Source organism: Salvelinus alpinus, chromosome 36 (genome assembly GCF_045679555.1).
Source record: "Salvelinus alpinus chromosome 36, SLU_Salpinus.1, whole genome shotgun sequence".
NCBI lineage: Eukaryota > Metazoa > Chordata > Actinopteri > Salmoniformes > Salmonidae > Salvelinus > Salvelinus alpinus.
Genome location: NC_092121.1, coordinates 17388571 through 17407983, shown reverse-complemented (window position 1 = coordinate 17407983; position 19413 = coordinate 17388571). Strand labels below are relative to the sequence as shown.

Genomic DNA, 19413 nt, shown 5'->3' with positions numbered 1-19413 from the left:
GGTACACACACTCACACTTACTCAATCACATCCACACACTCACATACTTACACAATCACACAAACACACAGAGTTTAAACTCTCACCGTTTTTGTCAGACGAGCTAGCTAGCCCAGGGGAAGTCCATGGACTGCTTCCTGTCTGAGAACCTTTGGACTGCTAGTCTCAGATCACTCATTCATGCCAATTACCCACCCAGCACACACACAGATGTAGCATGCCTGTCATATTACCACCCCATGACCTTCTCCATTAGAGGTCGACCGATTATGATTTTTCAACACCGATACCGATTATTGGAGGACCAAAAAAAGCCGATTCCGATTAATCGGCCGATTTAAAAAATATATATTTGTAATAATGACAATTACAACAATACTGAATGAACACTTATTTTAACTTAATATAATACATCAATAAAATCAATTTAGCCTCAAATAAATAATGAAACATGTTCAATTTGGTTTAAATAATGCAAAAACTAAGTGTTGGAGAAGAAAGCAAAAGTGCAATATGTGCCAAAGCTAACGTTTAAGTTCCTTGCTCAGAACATGAGAACATATGAAAGTTGGTGGTTCCTTTTAACATGAGTCTTCAATATTCCAAGGTAAGAAGTTTTAGGTTGTAGTTATTATAGGAATTATAGGACTATTTCTCTCTATACCATTTGTATTTCATTAACCTTTGACTATTGGATGTTCTTATAGGCACTTTACTATTGCCAGTGTAACAGTATAGCTTCCATCCCTCTCCTCGCTCCTACCTGGGCTCGAACCAGGAACACAACAACAACAGCCACCCTCGAAGCAGCGTTACCCATGCAGAGCAAGGGGAATAACTACTCCAAGTCTCAGAGCGAGTGACGTTTGAAACGCTATTAGCGCGCACCCCGCTAACTAGCTAACCATTTCACATCGGTTACACCAGCCTAATCTCGGGAGTTGATAGGCTTGAAGCACAGCGAGGAGCTTCTGGCAAAACGCAGGAAAGTGCTGTTTGAATGAATGCTTATGAGCCTGCTGCTCCCTTATGAGCCTGCTGCTCAGTCAGACTGCTCTATCAAATCATAGACTTAGTTATAACATAATAACACACAGAAATACAAGCCTTAGGTCATTAATATGGTCGAATCCAGAAACTATCATCTCGAAAACAAGACGTTTATTCTTTCAGTGAAATACGGAACCGTTCCGTATTTTATCTAACGGGTGGCATCCATAAGTCTAAATATTCCTGTTACACTGCACAACCTTCAATGTTATGTCATAATTACGTAAAATTCTGGCAAATTAGGCGGCCCAAACTGTTGCATATACACTGACTCTGTGTGCAATAAACGCAAGAGAAGTGACATAATTTCACCTGGTTAATATTGCCTGCTAACCTGGATTTCTTTTAGCTAAATATGCAGGTTTAAAAATATATACTTCTGTGTATTGATTTTAAGAAATGCATTGATGTTTATGGTTAGGTACAGTCGATCAACGATTGTGTTTTTTTTGCAAATGCGCTTTTGTTAAATCATCCCCCGTTTGGCGAAGTTGGCTGTCTTTGTTAGGAAGAAATAGTCTTCACAGTTCGCAACGAGTCATGTTTGCAGGCAATATTAACTAAATATGCAGAGGTGTAAAAATATATACTTGTGTATAGATTTTAAGAAAGGCATTGATGTTTATGGTTAGGTACACATTGGAGCAACGACAGTCCTTTTTCGCGAATACGCACCGCATTGATTATATGCAACGCAGAACACACTAGATAAACTAGTAATATCATCAACCATGTGTAGTTAACTAGTGATTATGATTGATTGATTGTTTTTTATAAGATAAGTTTAATGCTAGCTAGCAACTTACCTTGGCTTCTTACTGCATTCGCGTCTCCTCGTGGAGTGCAATGTAATCAGGTGGTTAGAGCGTTTGACTAGAGCGTTGGACTAGTTAACTGTAAGGTTGCAAGATTGAATCCCCGAGCTGACAAGGTAAAAATCTGTCATTCTGCCCCTGAACGAGGCAGTTAACCCACCGTTCCTAGGCCGTCATTGAAAATAAGAATGTGTTCTTAACTGACTTGCCTAGTTAAATAAAGGATAAATAAAGGTGAAAAAAAAACGGCCAAATCGGTGTCCAAAAATACCGATTTCCGATTGTTATGAAAACTTGAAATCGGCCCTAATTAATCGGCCATTCCGATTAATCGGTCGACCTCTATTCTCCATATCTGGGGAATGTGATCACATAGACTCAGTGCTGTCCAGAAGTTGGGTGATGGCCCATTTAAATGTTCAGGCCCAGTGTGAAATATCCCTTCCCCCATACTGATTACCTACATGGGAAAGGTAGCTTATAAATAATGAGCGAGCAGGGTATTGAGAGAATGCATGATTAGCAACTGCCACTGTCATCCTCAAAGAGACTGTGTAGTACTGTGGTAATTAACACTATTAACCTTGCCACGGGTTTTCCTACAGGTGTGTCAGAGGCAGTGAATGTTTCAGTCCCTGTGCTGCACTGCTGTTGAGCCAAAACGTGTATAGGGACTGTAACTGACATGACATGTGAGAAACATAAGAAACCAGGCTCTGGACCTATGCTGCAATGTGTCCAGTGTGTGTGGGGGGGTGGGGGGGACTGCTGCACTCTGCCCCATCTGCTATGCAGCACACATTGCGGCGGTGCGATGGTGGCGGCTCCCCAGGCCAGTGATGGATGATGAGGCAGGGCTCAAACAGCTCTGGGCACTGATAGAGAGAGAGAGAGAGCCTTATCGCCCAGATCAAATTCACACACCTCCACCCCCTGTTACCAGCACCCACCCCCTCCTCCTCCTCCCCTCCTATCATCTAAAATCTATTATCAGTTTTTTTGGAGAGGGAGAGGATCGCACTCCCTGTAAGGAGCCAGTCGATTGGTCAAATGTCTAAACCAAAACCACAGCAGTTTGTGGTCAGCAATGGCTTAAGAGTGAGGGAGTAGGGGTTTAAGATAAACCTTTATTCTAAAGAAAATATTGATGCAATCAGACAGTAACTAAGACTCCCATATAAATCATCTTGACTAAGCATTACGTTGTCACATGGGCTCGCCAAGATAAACCGATTTAAAAGCATTTTAAAAACATAAAAAACACACATTGGGGTAAATCAGGGACATGAGAGAATTATATTGAAATAATATGGGTTTGCCAGCGTCTGCGGATTGATAACTGACTGTTTGCACAGTCCCAAGGACACTCCTGACACTGTAGCGAGAGTAAACAGCAGCCAGCCAGCGAGACAACCCCGTCCATGGTGTTTGCTCACTCACTGTGATCCTCAGTGAGAAACCCTTGTGAATCCTGGGTAAATACGGCAGATTGAGAGCCCGGTCCGGTCTGAGGCTGGGCCGCCATGCTGTCAACATGGAGCTATGCAAACACGCAACAAGACAGAGAGTAAGGCTCCGTGTAGCAGGCCTACAGTATGAGTGCATGTCTGCATCCTGACTGGGACCTTTCCTAGTGCTACCCCACCTAAACACTGACCTCCAGGTGACCTTATAGCTAACCAGATAGATCATCTTCTACTAGGACACCCCTGAGTGGACACTGCCCGTGTTGTACTGTAGGGGCGGAGAAAGGGTAAGAGGTGTGTATGGACTGGAGAAACCCATGTCATGTCACAGGCGATTTCATGCCATTGAGAGTGTGTTAACCAGACAGCTGTCAAGTCCTCCCCCAGTAGACAGCAGTGAGATAGGAGACAGCAGATAGGATTAACCTGTTCTAGCCACCTGTGTCCTGAATCCTGAACGGGTGTAATGGTACATAAAGATACCATCATGTGGTCTGTCTGTCACTTATACAGAACACGCTTTCTACTATCACCTTTCCCAAACATCAGATATTCCTCTACATGTATATGCAGTATTCCAGGCATGGATTAAACATCAATTTTAAACTCTCTACAGCCCAGCATGAGATAAGCTTTTGAGAAACCAGTGCAGACCGAATGAATATTGAGTATTGGGACAGTAGGCTGATAAAGTTGATTGATGATGAACAGCTGAAGGGTAAGGCAGATCACACAGACTCCTTAACATCCCTAAAACGTAAACAATATAGACTTAAGTCAATTGTATTTGTGTTCCACTGTGAGTCCTGTAATGGTCATAAATCAACCACTGAAATGTTTTCCAGACAGTGGCTCCTCCAGAATATTCAACCAGTGCTGGCTTCCTACCTATCGATGGAGAGAGAAAAAGGGAGAGCAATTTAAAAACAATTTAAGACAGGTAGCTGGAGAGGAGGGGTAATTTAGTTGAACCTATTATCCTACTATCGATGCCTATCTATTCCCTTCCCGGTGCTAACCAATAAGACGCTAAGAGCTTTTCACCACGCAGGGCTTGGCCATCGTCCCTAAAACACTTCTTCCAGTGTGACTTGAATCTCTCCCACAGACTTCCATTAAACCCACCGACTGCTAAGGTGGCTCAAATACATGATACATACTGCATGCCATGAAAAATATATTACTCTACTAATGAATATCCACTTTAGCAATAATAAGTGGATCTTCTAGCCTCCAGCACCCTCTTGATAGAATAAGCAGATCTTCTAGCCTCCAGCACCCTCTTGATAGAATAAGCGGATATTCTAGCCTCCAGCACCCTCTTGATAGAATAAGCGGATCTTCTAGCCTCCAGCACCCTCTTGATAGAATAAGCGGATCTTCTAGCCTCCAGCACCCTCTTGATAGAATAAGCGGATATTCTAGCCTCCAGCACCCTCTTGATAGAATAAGCGGATCTTCTAGCCTCCAGCACCCTCTTGATAGAATAAGCGGATCTTCTAGCCTCCAGCACCCTCTTGATAGAATAAGCAGATCTTCTAGCCTCCAGCACCCTCTTGGTAGAATAAGCGGATATTCTAGCCTCCAGCACCCTCTTGATAGAATAAGCGGATATTCTAGCCTCCAGCACCCTCTTGATAGAATAAGCGGATCTTCTAGCCTCCAGCACCCTCGTTAGAATAAGCAGATCGTCTAGCCTCCAGCACCCTCGTTAGAATAAGCAGATCTTCTAGCCTCCAGCACCCTCGTTAGAATAAGCGGATCTTCTAGCCTCCAGCACCCTCTTGGTAGAATAAGCGGATATTCTAGCCTCCAGCACCCTCTTGGTAGAATAAGCGGATATTCTAGCCTCCAGCACCCTCTTGGTAGAATAAGCGGATCTTCTAGCCTCCAGCACCCTCTTGTTAGAATAAGGGGATCTTCTAGCCTCCAGCACCCTCATTAGAATAAGCGGATCTTCTAGCCTCCAGCACCCTCTTGTTAGAATAAGGGGATCTTCTAGCCTCCAGCACCCTCATTAGAATAAGCGGATCTTCTAGCCTCCAGAACCCTCTTGTTAGAATAAGGGGAACTTCTATCCAACTGCTACTACTGCTTTCTCTTTAATGACTTCCTCTGCTATGTCGGTTTGGGCACCTCTCCTAATACAACACCTAGAATAATCCTCTCTAGCCTGGCATTGCCAGGTTGATCACATCCTCTCTTCCCCCAGGGTGTGGAGGAGAAAGAACGAAGGAGAGTGGAGGGAGGACAGAAGGTGTCCACTGATAAGGAGCAGGTGGTATGCTCCTCTGTGACTCAGGGCTGCAGCAGTTCCAGTAGCAGAGAGCCCTGCCTCATGCTTCCCTGTGCTACCTACCTGGCACCCAGAATCATGCACCTGCCTGCTGCTCTCTATCAACGCTGGTTAAGACAGTAGATACATGATCAATAGGCTCCTCTCCCACATCAATAACGCCATGATCAAAGACTACAGCACAAAAGGAAGTTCAGTGATGAAGATTGTGTTGTGGGTAAAAACACGGTGGAATCAGTGCACAGCAAAGGGTACTGTATGGTCAGCACAGCGGAATAGACATGGTCAATCAGCATGGATCAGGGGATCAGTTTGAGCCAGCCAGTTGAACAATCACTAATGCAGACCACATAATGAGTAGTGGCAAATACAGACAACTCTTCTGTTGGCCTATTGCATGTGTCTGAGGATGAGTCATTATATTGTTAACTGAGCCAGCCAAGGTATTGGGAACGGTCTACTTTCTAACTAACCACGTGTCTCTGGCCCTGTGCTGGGGGAGTACTGATGAGGCCAACCAGGTCAGAGAAAAATCCTCATTTGATCCAATTAAAGCAGTGCAGTCAATTTCAGTAACACCCCATACCCTCTTCCTTCCCCTCTTCCCCTCTCCATCCAAACATGGTGTAAATCATGAAGACATTAAATAAGATGTGAATAAATTAAGCCAAGCAAAGTTTTAATTTCCAATTACAGCTCTACCCGCAAACACACACCCACACACAGTGCCTTCAGAAAGTATTCACACCCCTTGACTTTTTCCACATTTTGTTGTGTTACAAAGTGGGATTAAAATTGATTTAATTGTATTTTTTTTCAATGATCTACACAAAATACTCTGTAATGTCAAAGTGGAAGAAAAATTCTTACATTTGTAAAAAATTCAATATATATATGAAAAATAAAAGACAAATATATCTTCATTAGATAAGAATTCAGCCCCCTGAGTCAATACATGCTACAATCAACTTTGGCAGCGATTACAGCGTTGAGTCTTTCTGGGTAAGTCTTTAAGAGCTTTCCACACATGGATTGTGTTCTTTTCAAAATGTCAAATTAGTTGTTGATCATTGCTAGACAAACATTCACTGTCTTCTTGGTAAGCAACTCCAGTGTAGATTTGGTCTTGTGTTTTAGGTTATTCTCCTGCTGAAAGGTGAATTCATCTCCCAGTGTCTGGTGGAAAGCAGACTGAACCAGGTTTTCCCTCTAGGATTTTACAAGCATACCCACATTATGCAGCCACCACTATGCTTGAAAATATGGAGAGTGGTACTCAGTAACATTTTGTATTGGATTTGCCCCAAACATAAAGCTTTATATTCAGGACAAAAACGTAATTGCTTTGCCACATTTTTTGCAGTATTACTTTAGTGCCTTGTTTTGGAATATTTGTATTCGGTACAGGCTTCCTTCTTTTCACTCTGTCAATTAGGTTAGTATTGCAGAGTAACTACAATGTTGTTGATCCATCCTCAGTTTTCTCCTGTCACAGCCATTAAACTGTTTTAAAGTCACCATTGGCCTCATGGTGAAATCTCTGAGCGTTTTTTGAGTTAAGAAGGACATCTGTATCTTTGTAGTGACTGGGTGTATTGAGACACCATCCAAAGTGTAATTAATAACTTCACTACGCTCAAAGGTATAATTAATGTCTGCTGTTTTAATGTGAGGCATTGGAAAAGCTCCACGGTCTTTGTGGTTGAATCCGTGTTTGAAATTCACCGCTCGACTGAGGGACCTTACAGACAATTGCGCGTGGGGTACAGAGATGAGGTAGACATTCAAAAATCATATTAAACACTACTAAACACAATTTTTGCAACTAATGTGACTTGTTAAGCAATATTTCCTCCTGAACTTATTTAGGCTTGCCATAACAAAGGGGTTGAATACTGACTCAAGACATTTGAGCTTTCATTTATAAAAATGTACATAATACAATTTTTACATTATGGGGTATTGTGTGTAGACCAGAGACAAAACATCTCAATTGAATCCATTTTAATCCCACTTTGTAACACAACAATATGTGGAAGTCGTCAAGGGGTGTGAATACTTTCTGAAGGTATTGTACATAGAAGGCCAGAGGGTGTTTTAAATGACTGTGTCGCCGCCCTGTCAAGATTGAAATTCAGCAGGAAGGTTTATTATGACCATAAAAAGAGGGATCTGTTGTCACTGACAAAAGACTATGGAGGATCTTCACACAGGACAGGGAGTGGAAAACATGAAGTGATGCCAGGAGACCACACACACCCTCCAATGACACTTTTTTCCCAAACTCCGCCACATGATGACAGGAGACCACACACACACCCTCCAATGACACTTTTTTCCCAAACTCCGCCACATGATGACAGGAGACCACACACACACCCTCCAATGACACTTTCTTCCCAAACTCCGCCACATGATGACAGGAGATAGATGACAGCAATAAACATGACACAAGTTACATCAAATTAACATTTTACTAGTGATTCATGCATTCTAAACAGTCATCTGAATATGAAAAAGTAAACTGATAAAGTGCTTAACAGCATTGTGAGGGATAGTTTGACAGTTGCATTTTGTCAAAACCAGGCCTTTCAAATTGGAAATGTTTCAAACCCTCATCATCAAAGGGTTTCTAACGGAACATTATTGGTCTTTTGAAACAGGAGGTGAAATGTAAGTACAAGTGAAAGTTTAATGAGAACAGAACTTCACCATCAAAGAGTTAATTTCAAACATTTGTTCTTTAATTAAGGTTCAAAAGGTCCAGACAAACAAAATGCTTTAATTTCCTTTTCAAAACAGAAACATAGGAATCATACAATTGAAAACATTTAGACTGAATTGATTGAATTCACATACAGACAAAATCATTGAAAACCATTATGAAAACCACTGAAAAAAGAACAATGGTTGAACTTGTGCAACACAGTGAACTAAAGATACTACGTGTAACAACTCAACAATGAACTGTCTCTTGTCAAATGGAATGGGGCCAGCAAATCTCATTGTCAAATTGACTGGGGCCAGGAAATCTCGTTGTCAAATTGACTGGGGCCAGGAAATCTCGTTGTCAAATTGACTGGGGCCAGGAAATCTCGTTGTCAAATTGACTGGAGCCAGCAAATCTCTTCTTGTCAAATTGACTGGAGCCAGCAAATCTCATTGTCAAATTGACTGGTCTGTGGTCAAATTGACAAGAGATTTGCTAGCCTCAGTCAATTAGACAGTGCTGAGCAATTAACCAACATTTCAGTTATCTTTCAGTATTTAAACAACTTATTGACCGACCTTGGTTCAATTATTTTAATTCCATTTAGTTTTTTCTGTGAGCTCAATGAGCATTTTCTTACAGCAATTTCTCAATTTCAGATCACGCCCAGACTGTGCAATGTACAGTAGTAGGGAGTTGTAGTTTCCAACAGGCCAATATTCTACATAGTTTAGCGCAGAAAACGTGGTAATTAACTACAATGACCATAATCCATTGCATGCCTACTTGTCCAGTCTGTGTGGGGCATACACAGAGAGGGAGAGAAGAGAAGAGACAGAAAAACACGTGATAGAGAGCAGTTGCGTGAGGTATCTCTACCTGAAAATACATGATCTAAGTGAAGCTGTTACTCTCTGTTATTATCTATGCATAAGTCACATTAATAACTCTATCTACATGTATATATTACCTCAATTACCTCGACTAGCTGGTGCCCCCGCACATTGACTCTGTACCGGTACCCCCTGTATATAGCCTTTCTATTGTTGTTTTACTGCTGCTCTTTAATTATTTATTTATTTACTTTTCTGCTCTTTTGCACACCAGTATCTCTTCTTGCACATGATCATCTGATGATTTATCACTCCAGTGTTAATCTGCTAAATTGTAATTATTCGATTTATTGCCTACCTCATGCCTTTTGCACACATTGCATATAGATTCTCTTTTTTTCTACCATGTTATTGACTTGTTTATTGTTTACTCCATGTGTAACTCTGTGTTGTCTGTTCACACTGCTATGCTTTATCTTGGCCAGGTCGCAGTTGCAAATGAGAACTTGTTCTCAACTAGCCTACCTGGTTAAATAAAGGTGAAAAAAAAAAATGTGTTAATTATTTTAATTATTTGTCTTTTTAGGTATTTTTCTTAAAACTGCATTGTTGGTTTAAGGGCTTGTAAGTAAGCATTTCACTGTAAGGTCTACACCGGTTGTATTTGGCACGTGACAACATTTGTATTGGTATCAGCAATCATAAAATGTATTTAACTAGGCAAGTCAGTTAACAAATTCTTATTTACAATGACAGCCTACCCCGGCCAAACCCTAACGACGCTGGGCCAATTGTGCACCGCCCTATGGGACTCCCAATCACAGCCGGTTGTGATACAGCCTGAAATCGAACCAGGGTCTGTAATGACGCCTCTAGCACTGAGATGCAGTGCCTTAGACCGCTGCGCCACTTGGGAGCCCTAAAAGTACCTTATTTACTTTGAAGGATCACTAAAAATAGTGATTTTGTCAGACAGCAGCTCTATATAGATGAGATGACTTGGAATGAAATAAAGTCATCAAATAGAGCTAATGTATTATACACGACTGAAATATTTTATTGAAGTAATGTGAATAAATTATGGTTAAAAGATTATATGTAGTAAGGGGCAGTCTACCATCATGGGACTTTAATTCATTGTTTTATTCTGTGTTACAGCATTCAACCCACATAATGCATAGTGCATTTGTTTTAAAAATGTGCAAAACCTAACCAACCTCAAAAAGCCTAAAAAACACTCAGAACTAATTTGACAAGAGCCAGTCCATCTTTTGTTGGCCAATAAGAAGGTTGCACCATTAGAATGCTAATTTTGTGTGGGCCCAATAAAAACATTTTGGAAAAAATGTTGTGAAAAACTATCATTCCACTATTAAATGTTGATATATTAAGGAAATGTTCTGAAATTACAATGTTAATGACATATATCTCTTTAATAATCACAGAACTGTCTCAAAGTCACAAAGACGAGGCGAACCCACACTTTAGAAGACAGGGATATCCCAGTTTATTTTGAGGAGATATTGGTTGTCAGTTAGGATCTGCATGTAAGCCAGTTAAATTATCTGACAGGCTGCTTAAAACAAAGACGTGGCAGAAAAAACAACAGTCAACAAATTAATTGAAACAATAACTCGGGGAAAAAGGCACATTTCACAACTCTAAATAAGAGTCAGACATACACATTTAAAATCTTTTCAAAGTGACACATACACTGACACACACAGACAAACACTCTCAGAAACAGTTCATGTTCACTTGAAATCTTACTTCCCCAACCCAGTTCAAAGCATATTGCACATTTGTATTGAAAAGAAGATGAGGAAAAATAAGAAGAGGAGTAACTATCCATCACAATCTGGAGGCTTAAAGGAACAACTGACTACTGGCTACAGAATTTTGGAAGGAGCTGCATGCAGAAATGTCATGTTTACAATAATTACCAGAAGGAACCCAAGATTGAGAGAAGCAGTGTTACAGAAATAGTCAGCACTCTTTTTCTGTCCTAACACACACAATACCAACAAGATGCAGAGGTCTCTCATTCAATAGTCCTCAACAATACTGTACTGCCATCAATATGCTACAATGCATGACTATTAGTCTAATGCATTTTAAATAGTGTCAAGCTGTATATATTGATGGGTTAAGAATACCATTGAAGACTGTTGGATAAATACCATAGTCATCAACCCTTACAAACATCTTCATGATAAACCATTTGCAAAAGTCTACGTAAAACACACAAAAGGTAAAACCCAAGGCAATTATGTGCAAACTTGTGCAATGTTGCAGGTGCAAACCATGAATGGTAATAAGTATTTCCCTTTTTGACCAAGAGTGTGCTCATGACAGGCAGCTAACGATACCCTTTAGCTATTACTTTAGCACTTACTACTAAAGAAAAACCACTATTCTAAATGTGACCGCGTAATATGGAACCCTACACCACAAAACATGCTTTACATTCCCCAACAACAGTACTGTTTCACAAAGGTATGACTCCTGTAGTTGGGCTCCAAACTTGATGACTATAATGGGACATAATATATATTCTATAGAGCAGATATATATAGATATATAGAACCAGAGGACATGACAAGGAGACAGAAGCGTATAATGTGGACATTAGCATGAGCAGAGCTCGGGGCGAAGAGGCTGTTCCCACATGTCTGGAAGTAACATCTAATTAGTCGATCAAACTGAGCTACCAGGAAACTGTAATAAAACCTCAAGTAAAGAGCTGACAACAAAATCAGCCAGCTGACAAGTTCTCGTTACGAGCGAGCACGAGACAGATGGTTAAAATCACATCAAACTTTATTTGCCATATGCGCCAAATACAACAAGTGTAGACTTTACCGTGAAATGCTTCCTTACAGGACCTTAACCAACAGTGCAGTTCATGGTATGAGCAAACCAGTGATTGCAAAAAGAGATATACTGGGAGTACTGTAGAGGAGTCTTTGTGGGCAAGGTATACACCGTACCAGTTGGCTCCTGGTGATGTAGCCAACATAAACCTTCCTGTGTCCATTGATAACTTTCTGGGGTCAAAGTTCAACAGAGAGCAGGTGGGGCTGACATGGAGCTGATGAAGGGCTGATGATTTGGTGGTGAACAGTAAAACATGGGAGTGGTATGTGTACAGAGTTTGAACTCAAGATCGGTCTCCTGATGACCAGAGACGGAGCTCTTCCATCAGGCCCATCAGTCAGGGATCTGTCATGGACAAAAGTTCATTGTTCACAGGGAAGACAAAGAGAACTGAGGCAGAGCCACCAGTGAGGAATGTAGAAATGCCAGCCATAATAAACTGATTATCGCAGATTAATTTAGCTTGCCTTTTTCACCATCCCAAGTTCATTTTAAAGCCGCATTAAAGTCTCTCTGCATTGCCATTAGCAACAGGAGCGTTGAGTTAGTTGGCAGGTTCTATTTTTCCTCCACTGAGCTCTCTCCATAGTTTCAGCATATTCTGTCTTTAGCCACAACACTGTTTCTGAAGGTCCAGAGGAACACTGACACCTCCCTGCTCTATCCTTCCTTCAGTTATTTTGGATTTAAAATTAGGCATTTGGAAACAAGTTGACCAGCTCTTTGTATATGCTTAAAAACAGTGCTGTTGTGTAGTGCAATGCCTTGCTAATACAGTCTTTGATTGTTCAGCTTGTATTTTTCTACAGAGGGACACTGGAACAGAGTGAACAAGGTCCTCTTCTTTGTGTTCCTGCATACGGTAGCAGCTTTCATACAATCACTAGATATTTGGTCCCTTTCAACAAATGGTATAGATTACTCTTAAAAGGGGTGATCTGCAGTTGATATAATTAATAAATGTATGTGCCCATTGATTCTTGAAGAATATAACTTAGAAATGCCTCATCCACTTAGTTCAACTCTCACAACTGATCAGTACCTATAATATAAGCTTGTTTTACTCCAATGTTGTAAACAAATTAAATGTAAATAAACACTATATAGCCTCAAAACATGGTTAAAATTATAATTGTGATATCATGGAAGGCTAGTCCTTGCATGCATAGCTCGGTCTATGAATTTGATAATGGTTTACATCTCCAGCCCCAACCTCAAGCTTTTTACCGAAACAGGGACTGTTTGTAAACAAAGTAAATGTAAATAAACACTATATAGCTATAAAACATTGTTAAAACTATCATTTTGATATCATGGAACGCTAGTCCTTGCATGCATAGCTTGGTCTATGAATTTGATAATGGTTACATTTCTCCAGTCCCATCTTCAAGCTTTTTACTGAAACAGGGGCGGGGAGGACACTTTATAATTGTTTCAACTGCTGATTACCACTGTAATTAAAAGGGTTCCCCATGCTACAAGAGCAGCATAAAAAGGCACACCGTCCGACCTGTACCAAGTTCTGGAAGGCCTCAGGTATAGAGAATAAGAAATACAAGACACTCACACAGAGAAACCGGTCTTTCACAGTCAGTCAGTGTCCTCATTTCTTGGTGTCCTCCAGGATGATGTTGGCTGTGACAAACATGAGGCAGAAGGTAGCCCACACCACTACGAACCACACCCAGAAGGTGTGGCGGAACGGGGACCGGTGCTTGTTGACCTCGTCCGTGCCCAGCATAGGCACCAGGTGGCGCCGGCCATAGTACACCAGCAGGGCGGGGATGACGTACTGGATGCCCGTGCCAGCGTAGGCGCCCGTGATGCCCACCAGGGACTCCAGGTTGTGGGTGCAGAAGGCCACGATGATGGGCGGCACCAGGGTGATGAGGGGGAAGACGATGCGGTCAACCACCCAGGGGTAGGTGCCCCCGTCGCGGTGGAAGAGGGTCTTCCAGTTGTTGCGCAGCGTGACTGCGATGATGGGGAAGTTGGTGCTGATGGTGAAGATGGGGAAGAGGCCCAGGAAGTAGCGCAAAGCGGGGATGTCCAGCACGTCACAGTTGTCAGTGAAGTTGAGGGTGTACATGTCGTGCAGCAGGGAGCTGTCGAAGCAGAAGATGGCTGTGAAGGAGAGCAGGCCGTAGAAGCCAAGGATGAGGACATAGTCACACACCACCAGGGTACCCACACGCCTCTTATCAGAGATGGGCGTCACCAGGGAGGGCAGGGAGTGCTGGCACATGAAGGAGTAGACACACACTCCAAACAGGTTTGGCACTCCAGAGATCTGGGCTATACGGGGGTGGCCTTCGCCCCGGCCTTTACCAATACGGATCAGAGCCAGGATAATCATCATGGTGAAAGCTGAAAGACACACAGAAAAACAGCGGGTACTGGAGTTAAGTGATGTGACAACACCAAAACAAACAAGTAGTGTGTGTGTACGACATTTCAAAAGGTAACATCAGCTCCCACAGAGGGACTGTTATAGCCTCATGCAGTTTAAATCAAGGCTCCCTTGAGGCTATCTACTAGGAGAGTTGAAAGGGAAGCTTTTACGGTAAAATAAAGCTCAAATTTCCTTTAATTTGACAATGTAGACAAAATCAAACCCATATTTTACTTAGTTGTATGCAAACTAAAACACACAAATTCTCAGAGTAAAGTATCATATTTAATGTAAAAAGTGAATTAAATTGTAAGCTAAATATTGGCCAAATCTATGATACACCTACATCATCTCATGACAACTGTAATAGGGTTAGCCGAGTAAAGAACTGACAGACGAGGCATTTAAGGATACAGATAATAAATATACATTTTTATGACATTCGACTTCGGGTCACCGGGTTCACATTATTGCATATTTCTGATGCCAAATTATGATCCGGTGCATGCCAACTAGGCAAAGCTACACACTGCTTAATCCCTGAATGCTTTTGATGGGTCCAGATATTGCAACATCCCAGAGGTCAGATTAGGGCCAAACTTCTGGAATGATCCCTTTATGTAGCCCTCCCCTAATCCACCCCTACCTTTCATTATAGCACCACTGTTTTAAAAAATACCTTTTAAAGGGCAAGCCTTCTACCATTGCTAATCTGAAAGCGATTAATGTTGACAAGGCAAGATCATTTAGGCCCTAATGGGCTGTGGGAAAAGTGCTGAGCTGGCCAGGACGGACACATAAGTCAGCTTCCTCCTCTGTCCTCCATGCTGCTAATGCCCGAGCATGGCCATCCAGGTAGAAACACAAGCCAGCATCAGTCAGCTGACTGCAGAAACAATATGCAGTCCATCTAGTTATGAACTAAACTCCCCCCATCAAAGGGCAGGAGGCTTTATGCCTCATGAGGATAATACTGAAACCACTTAGTAAGATATTGCCTTCCAGTTACCTGATCCAGAAACTATCCCACAGGCAAAGACTACAGCCTATAGGAATGCTATACTATGGATTATACAGAGTATGTGAAGGCTCTCTCATCCAACCCAAAGTCAGCAGAGGTTGGAGGCTGGGTGGTACAAAAGGCATCAGTGTCTCCACCTCATACTGTTTGCGCAAAGGCCATCCCCAAATTGATTGGTGCGACTGCCTCTCTGGCTGTTGAACTGGGCGTTACTAAATGAGAGCTTTAAGCATGGATGCCAGTCTTGTTAAAGGCTCAGAGTCCTGCCTGCCCCCCCTCACCCCATCTCCTCACCTTCCCAAACAGGCCATTAAACCGGGAATCAGTCACAGACGCACTCCATGGCCCACTCCTCAGCTTTCATCACACTCACACGGGGTGACGTTCAGAACACACATTGCTTCACTACTCACCCCACTACAACACACCACTAGTATCCCACTTCAAAACACACCCACACAGCCCTGTGTAGCTATGCAGGTTAGAGTAGAGCCAAAGCTCTCTTGTACTTGCCGGCAATATCTCAGCATCCATCTGGGCCCAATTGCCAGGAGAGGCAACCCATCAGTGTCAGGGGGGAGGATGGATTGGCTCTTTAGATAGGGCCTGAGTGAGGGGCCAGCGGATTACCAATTCATCTGCAGCTACTGGGGCGGTGGGAGGGGGTATAGGGAGGAGACGGGGGAGAGGGGTGCCACCGGCAGCCTCATCCTCCTCCAAGGTCTCTCACTAGCATCAGGTGAGGTCGGGACATGAGTGTAGTCCTCTGCTCCAATCCTCCACTGTTTTAGTTTTTTATACTCTTCAGGGCACAGGTGATTATTCCAGAGCTAGCAAGGGGGGGAAGGGGCTGGGAACGTGGAGTTTTAATCTGCCCCTATTAATCAGGTACTGTGTGCTTCTGCCGTGGCACTTTAATGTATGTCAGGGGGATGAAATGAGTCATTCCAATTACAAGGACAAAATGTTCCGAGGAGGGGATGGGGGAAAAATGACCAATGACAGAGGTAGTAGGATAGCTAACAAGTAGTGGGATTTGGCATGGGTCCTGAATTTCAGGGGTTCTACCCCTGCAACATCGAGAGCATCCTGACCGGTTGCATCACTACCTGGTACGGCAATTTCTCGGCCTCCGACCGCAAGGCACTTCAGAGGGTAGTGCGTACGGCCCAGTACATCACTGGGGCAAAGTTGCCTTGCCATCTAGGACCTCTACACCAGGCGGTGTCAGAGGAAGGCCCTAAAAATTTTCAAAGACCCCAGCCACCTCAGTCATAGACTGTTCTCTCTACTACCGCATGGCAAGCGGCACCGGACTGCCAAGCCCAGGACAAGGCTTCTCAACAGTTTTTACCCCCAAGCCATAAGACTCCTGAACAGGTAACCAAATGGTTACCCGGACTATTTGCATGGTGTGCCCCCCCCAACCCCTCTTTTACTCTGCTGCTACTCTCTGTTTATCGTATATGCATAGTCACTTTAACTATACATTCATGTACATACTACCTCAATTGGCCCGACCAACCAGTGCTCCCGCACATTGGCTAAACGGGCTATCTGCATTATGTCCCACCACCCGCCAACCCGTCTTTTTACGCTACTGCTACTCTCTGTTCATCATATATGCATAGTCACTTTAACCATACCTACATGTACATACTACCTCAATAAGCCTGACTAACCGGTGTCTGTAAATAGCCTTGCTACTCTTATTTTCAAATGTCTTTTTACTGTTGTTTTATTTCTTTACTCATCTCTACACACGCACACACTTTTTTTTTCGCACTATTGGTTAGAGCCTGTAAAAGTAACCATTTCACTGTAAGGTCTACACCTGTTGTATTCGGCACACGTGACAAATAAACTTTGATTTGATTATGGAGAGAACAGGCAGAAATAAGACAAGAGTTTTTAACAGGCAAACATTTTAATTTGAATGACTAATGTGATTACTTACTCATCTTAAAATAGGACAGGATCCTCTTAAAAACAAGAATTTCCCTTGTGAGGACTTAGTTTGGGGTGGACACTGAGATAAAGATGCCCAGCAGTGGCCAAAACCCCAGACCTGTTGAGGATTAAAGCTCAGATAGTCAAGATTTAATGGATACTACATCCAGTGTCAACATTGGCCCCAGACAGGAGAAGCAGCCAGAGCAGAATCCTGTTTTAACACAGTCTATGTAGAGAATGGGACAGTGGGCAGTGGACCAGCACTCAAGGACATCGGCAAATAAGAGCAAATAACACCTTCACAACAAGTATAATCCCCAAAGACATCACGTCAAAGCATATGGAAAAACTACGCAGATGAGGTCAACACTCAATGTGCTAACATGGGCCACATTGGGACACAGCTCTGAGAATACAGTATGTATTGTAGTGACTTTGTATTTGTATCTTCATTTGACTGGACATGAGAGACTGTCAGTGGGGATAGTTATCAGCTGTCCCTCTCACTTCAGGCATCGAACACAATGTGCTGTATGACAGTCTGCCTGCTGTACTCTCCCTCTCTCTCCCCGAGAAGTAATGTACATCCGCTGTGTGTGAAACAGCCATCAAAAGGAGCCGTCCCGCTGGTCATAACAGAGGACGGACAGCGGGAGACGCTTCTCCTCTACTCCCTGACATTAACGGTAACAGGCTATCAAGGAAGGAACATGGGAGGAGGGCGTTTAATTAAGTCTTATAGGATGGGACGCCACGCACACCTAGTGTACAGATGCTTAACCTTCACCGGAGCAACACGTCTTTTCTCTGCCAGCAAGGCTGAAATGTGAGTTTGTTGAGGTGCAACAAGCACAGTGATTCATCACACTCACCTCCTATCCCCTCGGTGAGGCCCATGGAAGCCTGGAGGAAAATGGCACTGGTATGTATGTTACAGTCTTCTTCATCTTGATATACCTGCCTCTGATGCCGCAGCCCAGTGTGCTCCTCTCGGCAGGGTTTGAACTGTAAAACCCCTGGTGACACGGTCAGTGACTGGCTCCTTTATGAGGGAAGGGCCACGCTTTAAAAAGCTGATAGAGAACTTTGCTCTTTTCCCACCGTACGGCGGCACAGGCTAAGGTTGGGACAAGGAGGCTCGGCATCGCGCCTCAAATTGATAGTGAATGGCAAAAAGGCATAGCGGCTCCGCGGGTATCAACACAGGTTGATCAAACAGTGTGAAGGGCAGGGAGAGTTTGGGGGAAAGATATTTTTTTAACCATGACTTTCAGGTCAGGATGCATCACATGGTATTAGAGTGGAATGACATTGGCAGCAATCTTTGACACGGCTCCATTTTGAGCAGGTATACTGGAGCGGCTGAATGGAACCCAGCCAAATAACTGGTGCTACCTTCTGGGTTATAGATCGGGAAGCCATAGCCAGGTCACAACTTAAATAATTACTTTGGCAGCTGCTTGACAAACACACGTCTGTGATAGAGAACAAGTGAGGTTCAAAGGTAAACAACGATCTGTAAAAAAGCAGTCGACCCTTCTACTGTAGTTCTGTCCCCTAAAGTTGGAGTGACAGAGAATTTCTCTCCTATGGCAGAGAAGTTGGAGTGACAGAGAATCTCTCTCCTATGGCAGAGAAGTTGGAGTGACAGAGAATCTCTCTCCTATGTCAGAGAAGTTGGAGTGACAGAGAATCTCTCTCCTATGGCAGAGAAGTTGGAATGACAGAGAATCTCTCTCCTATGGCAGAGAAGTTGGAGTGACAGAGAATTTCTGATCCCAACTATCATGCTTTAGTGCTCATTAAAGACAAGGCCTCATTTGTCTTACTTAAGGCACTGAACTAACTCCTCTTATCTTTGAAAGAGATTGATAGTTGATCAGATGAAAGAACTGGACACTAAGTAGAACAAATTACTTCTTGATAATGTACTCATTCATCATTTCTTTGCAACTGGATCATGCTACACGAGATAGGGAAACCATGTGTGGGTTTTATAG

General features: G+C 42.9%; 1 protein-coding gene across 4 annotated transcripts in view; it reads right to left on the bottom strand.

Annotated features, from left to right (window-relative positions):
* Positions 1-8349: 8349 nt before the first annotated feature.
* Positions 8350-19413, bottom strand: part of LOC139565267 (transmembrane protein 104-like) — an 83321-nt gene continuing 72257 nt past the window's right edge. For 3 of the 4 annotated variants that reach the window (XM_071385455.1, XM_071385457.1, XM_071385453.1), the window contains one exon: positions 8350-14414. In XM_071385455.1, coding sequence (XP_071241556.1) covers positions 13651-14414 — 764 coding nt within the window. In that variant the 3' untranslated portion in view covers positions 8350-13650. The remainder of the gene's footprint in view (positions 14415-19413) is intronic. The other variant, XM_071385456.1, reaches the window with a different exon arrangement.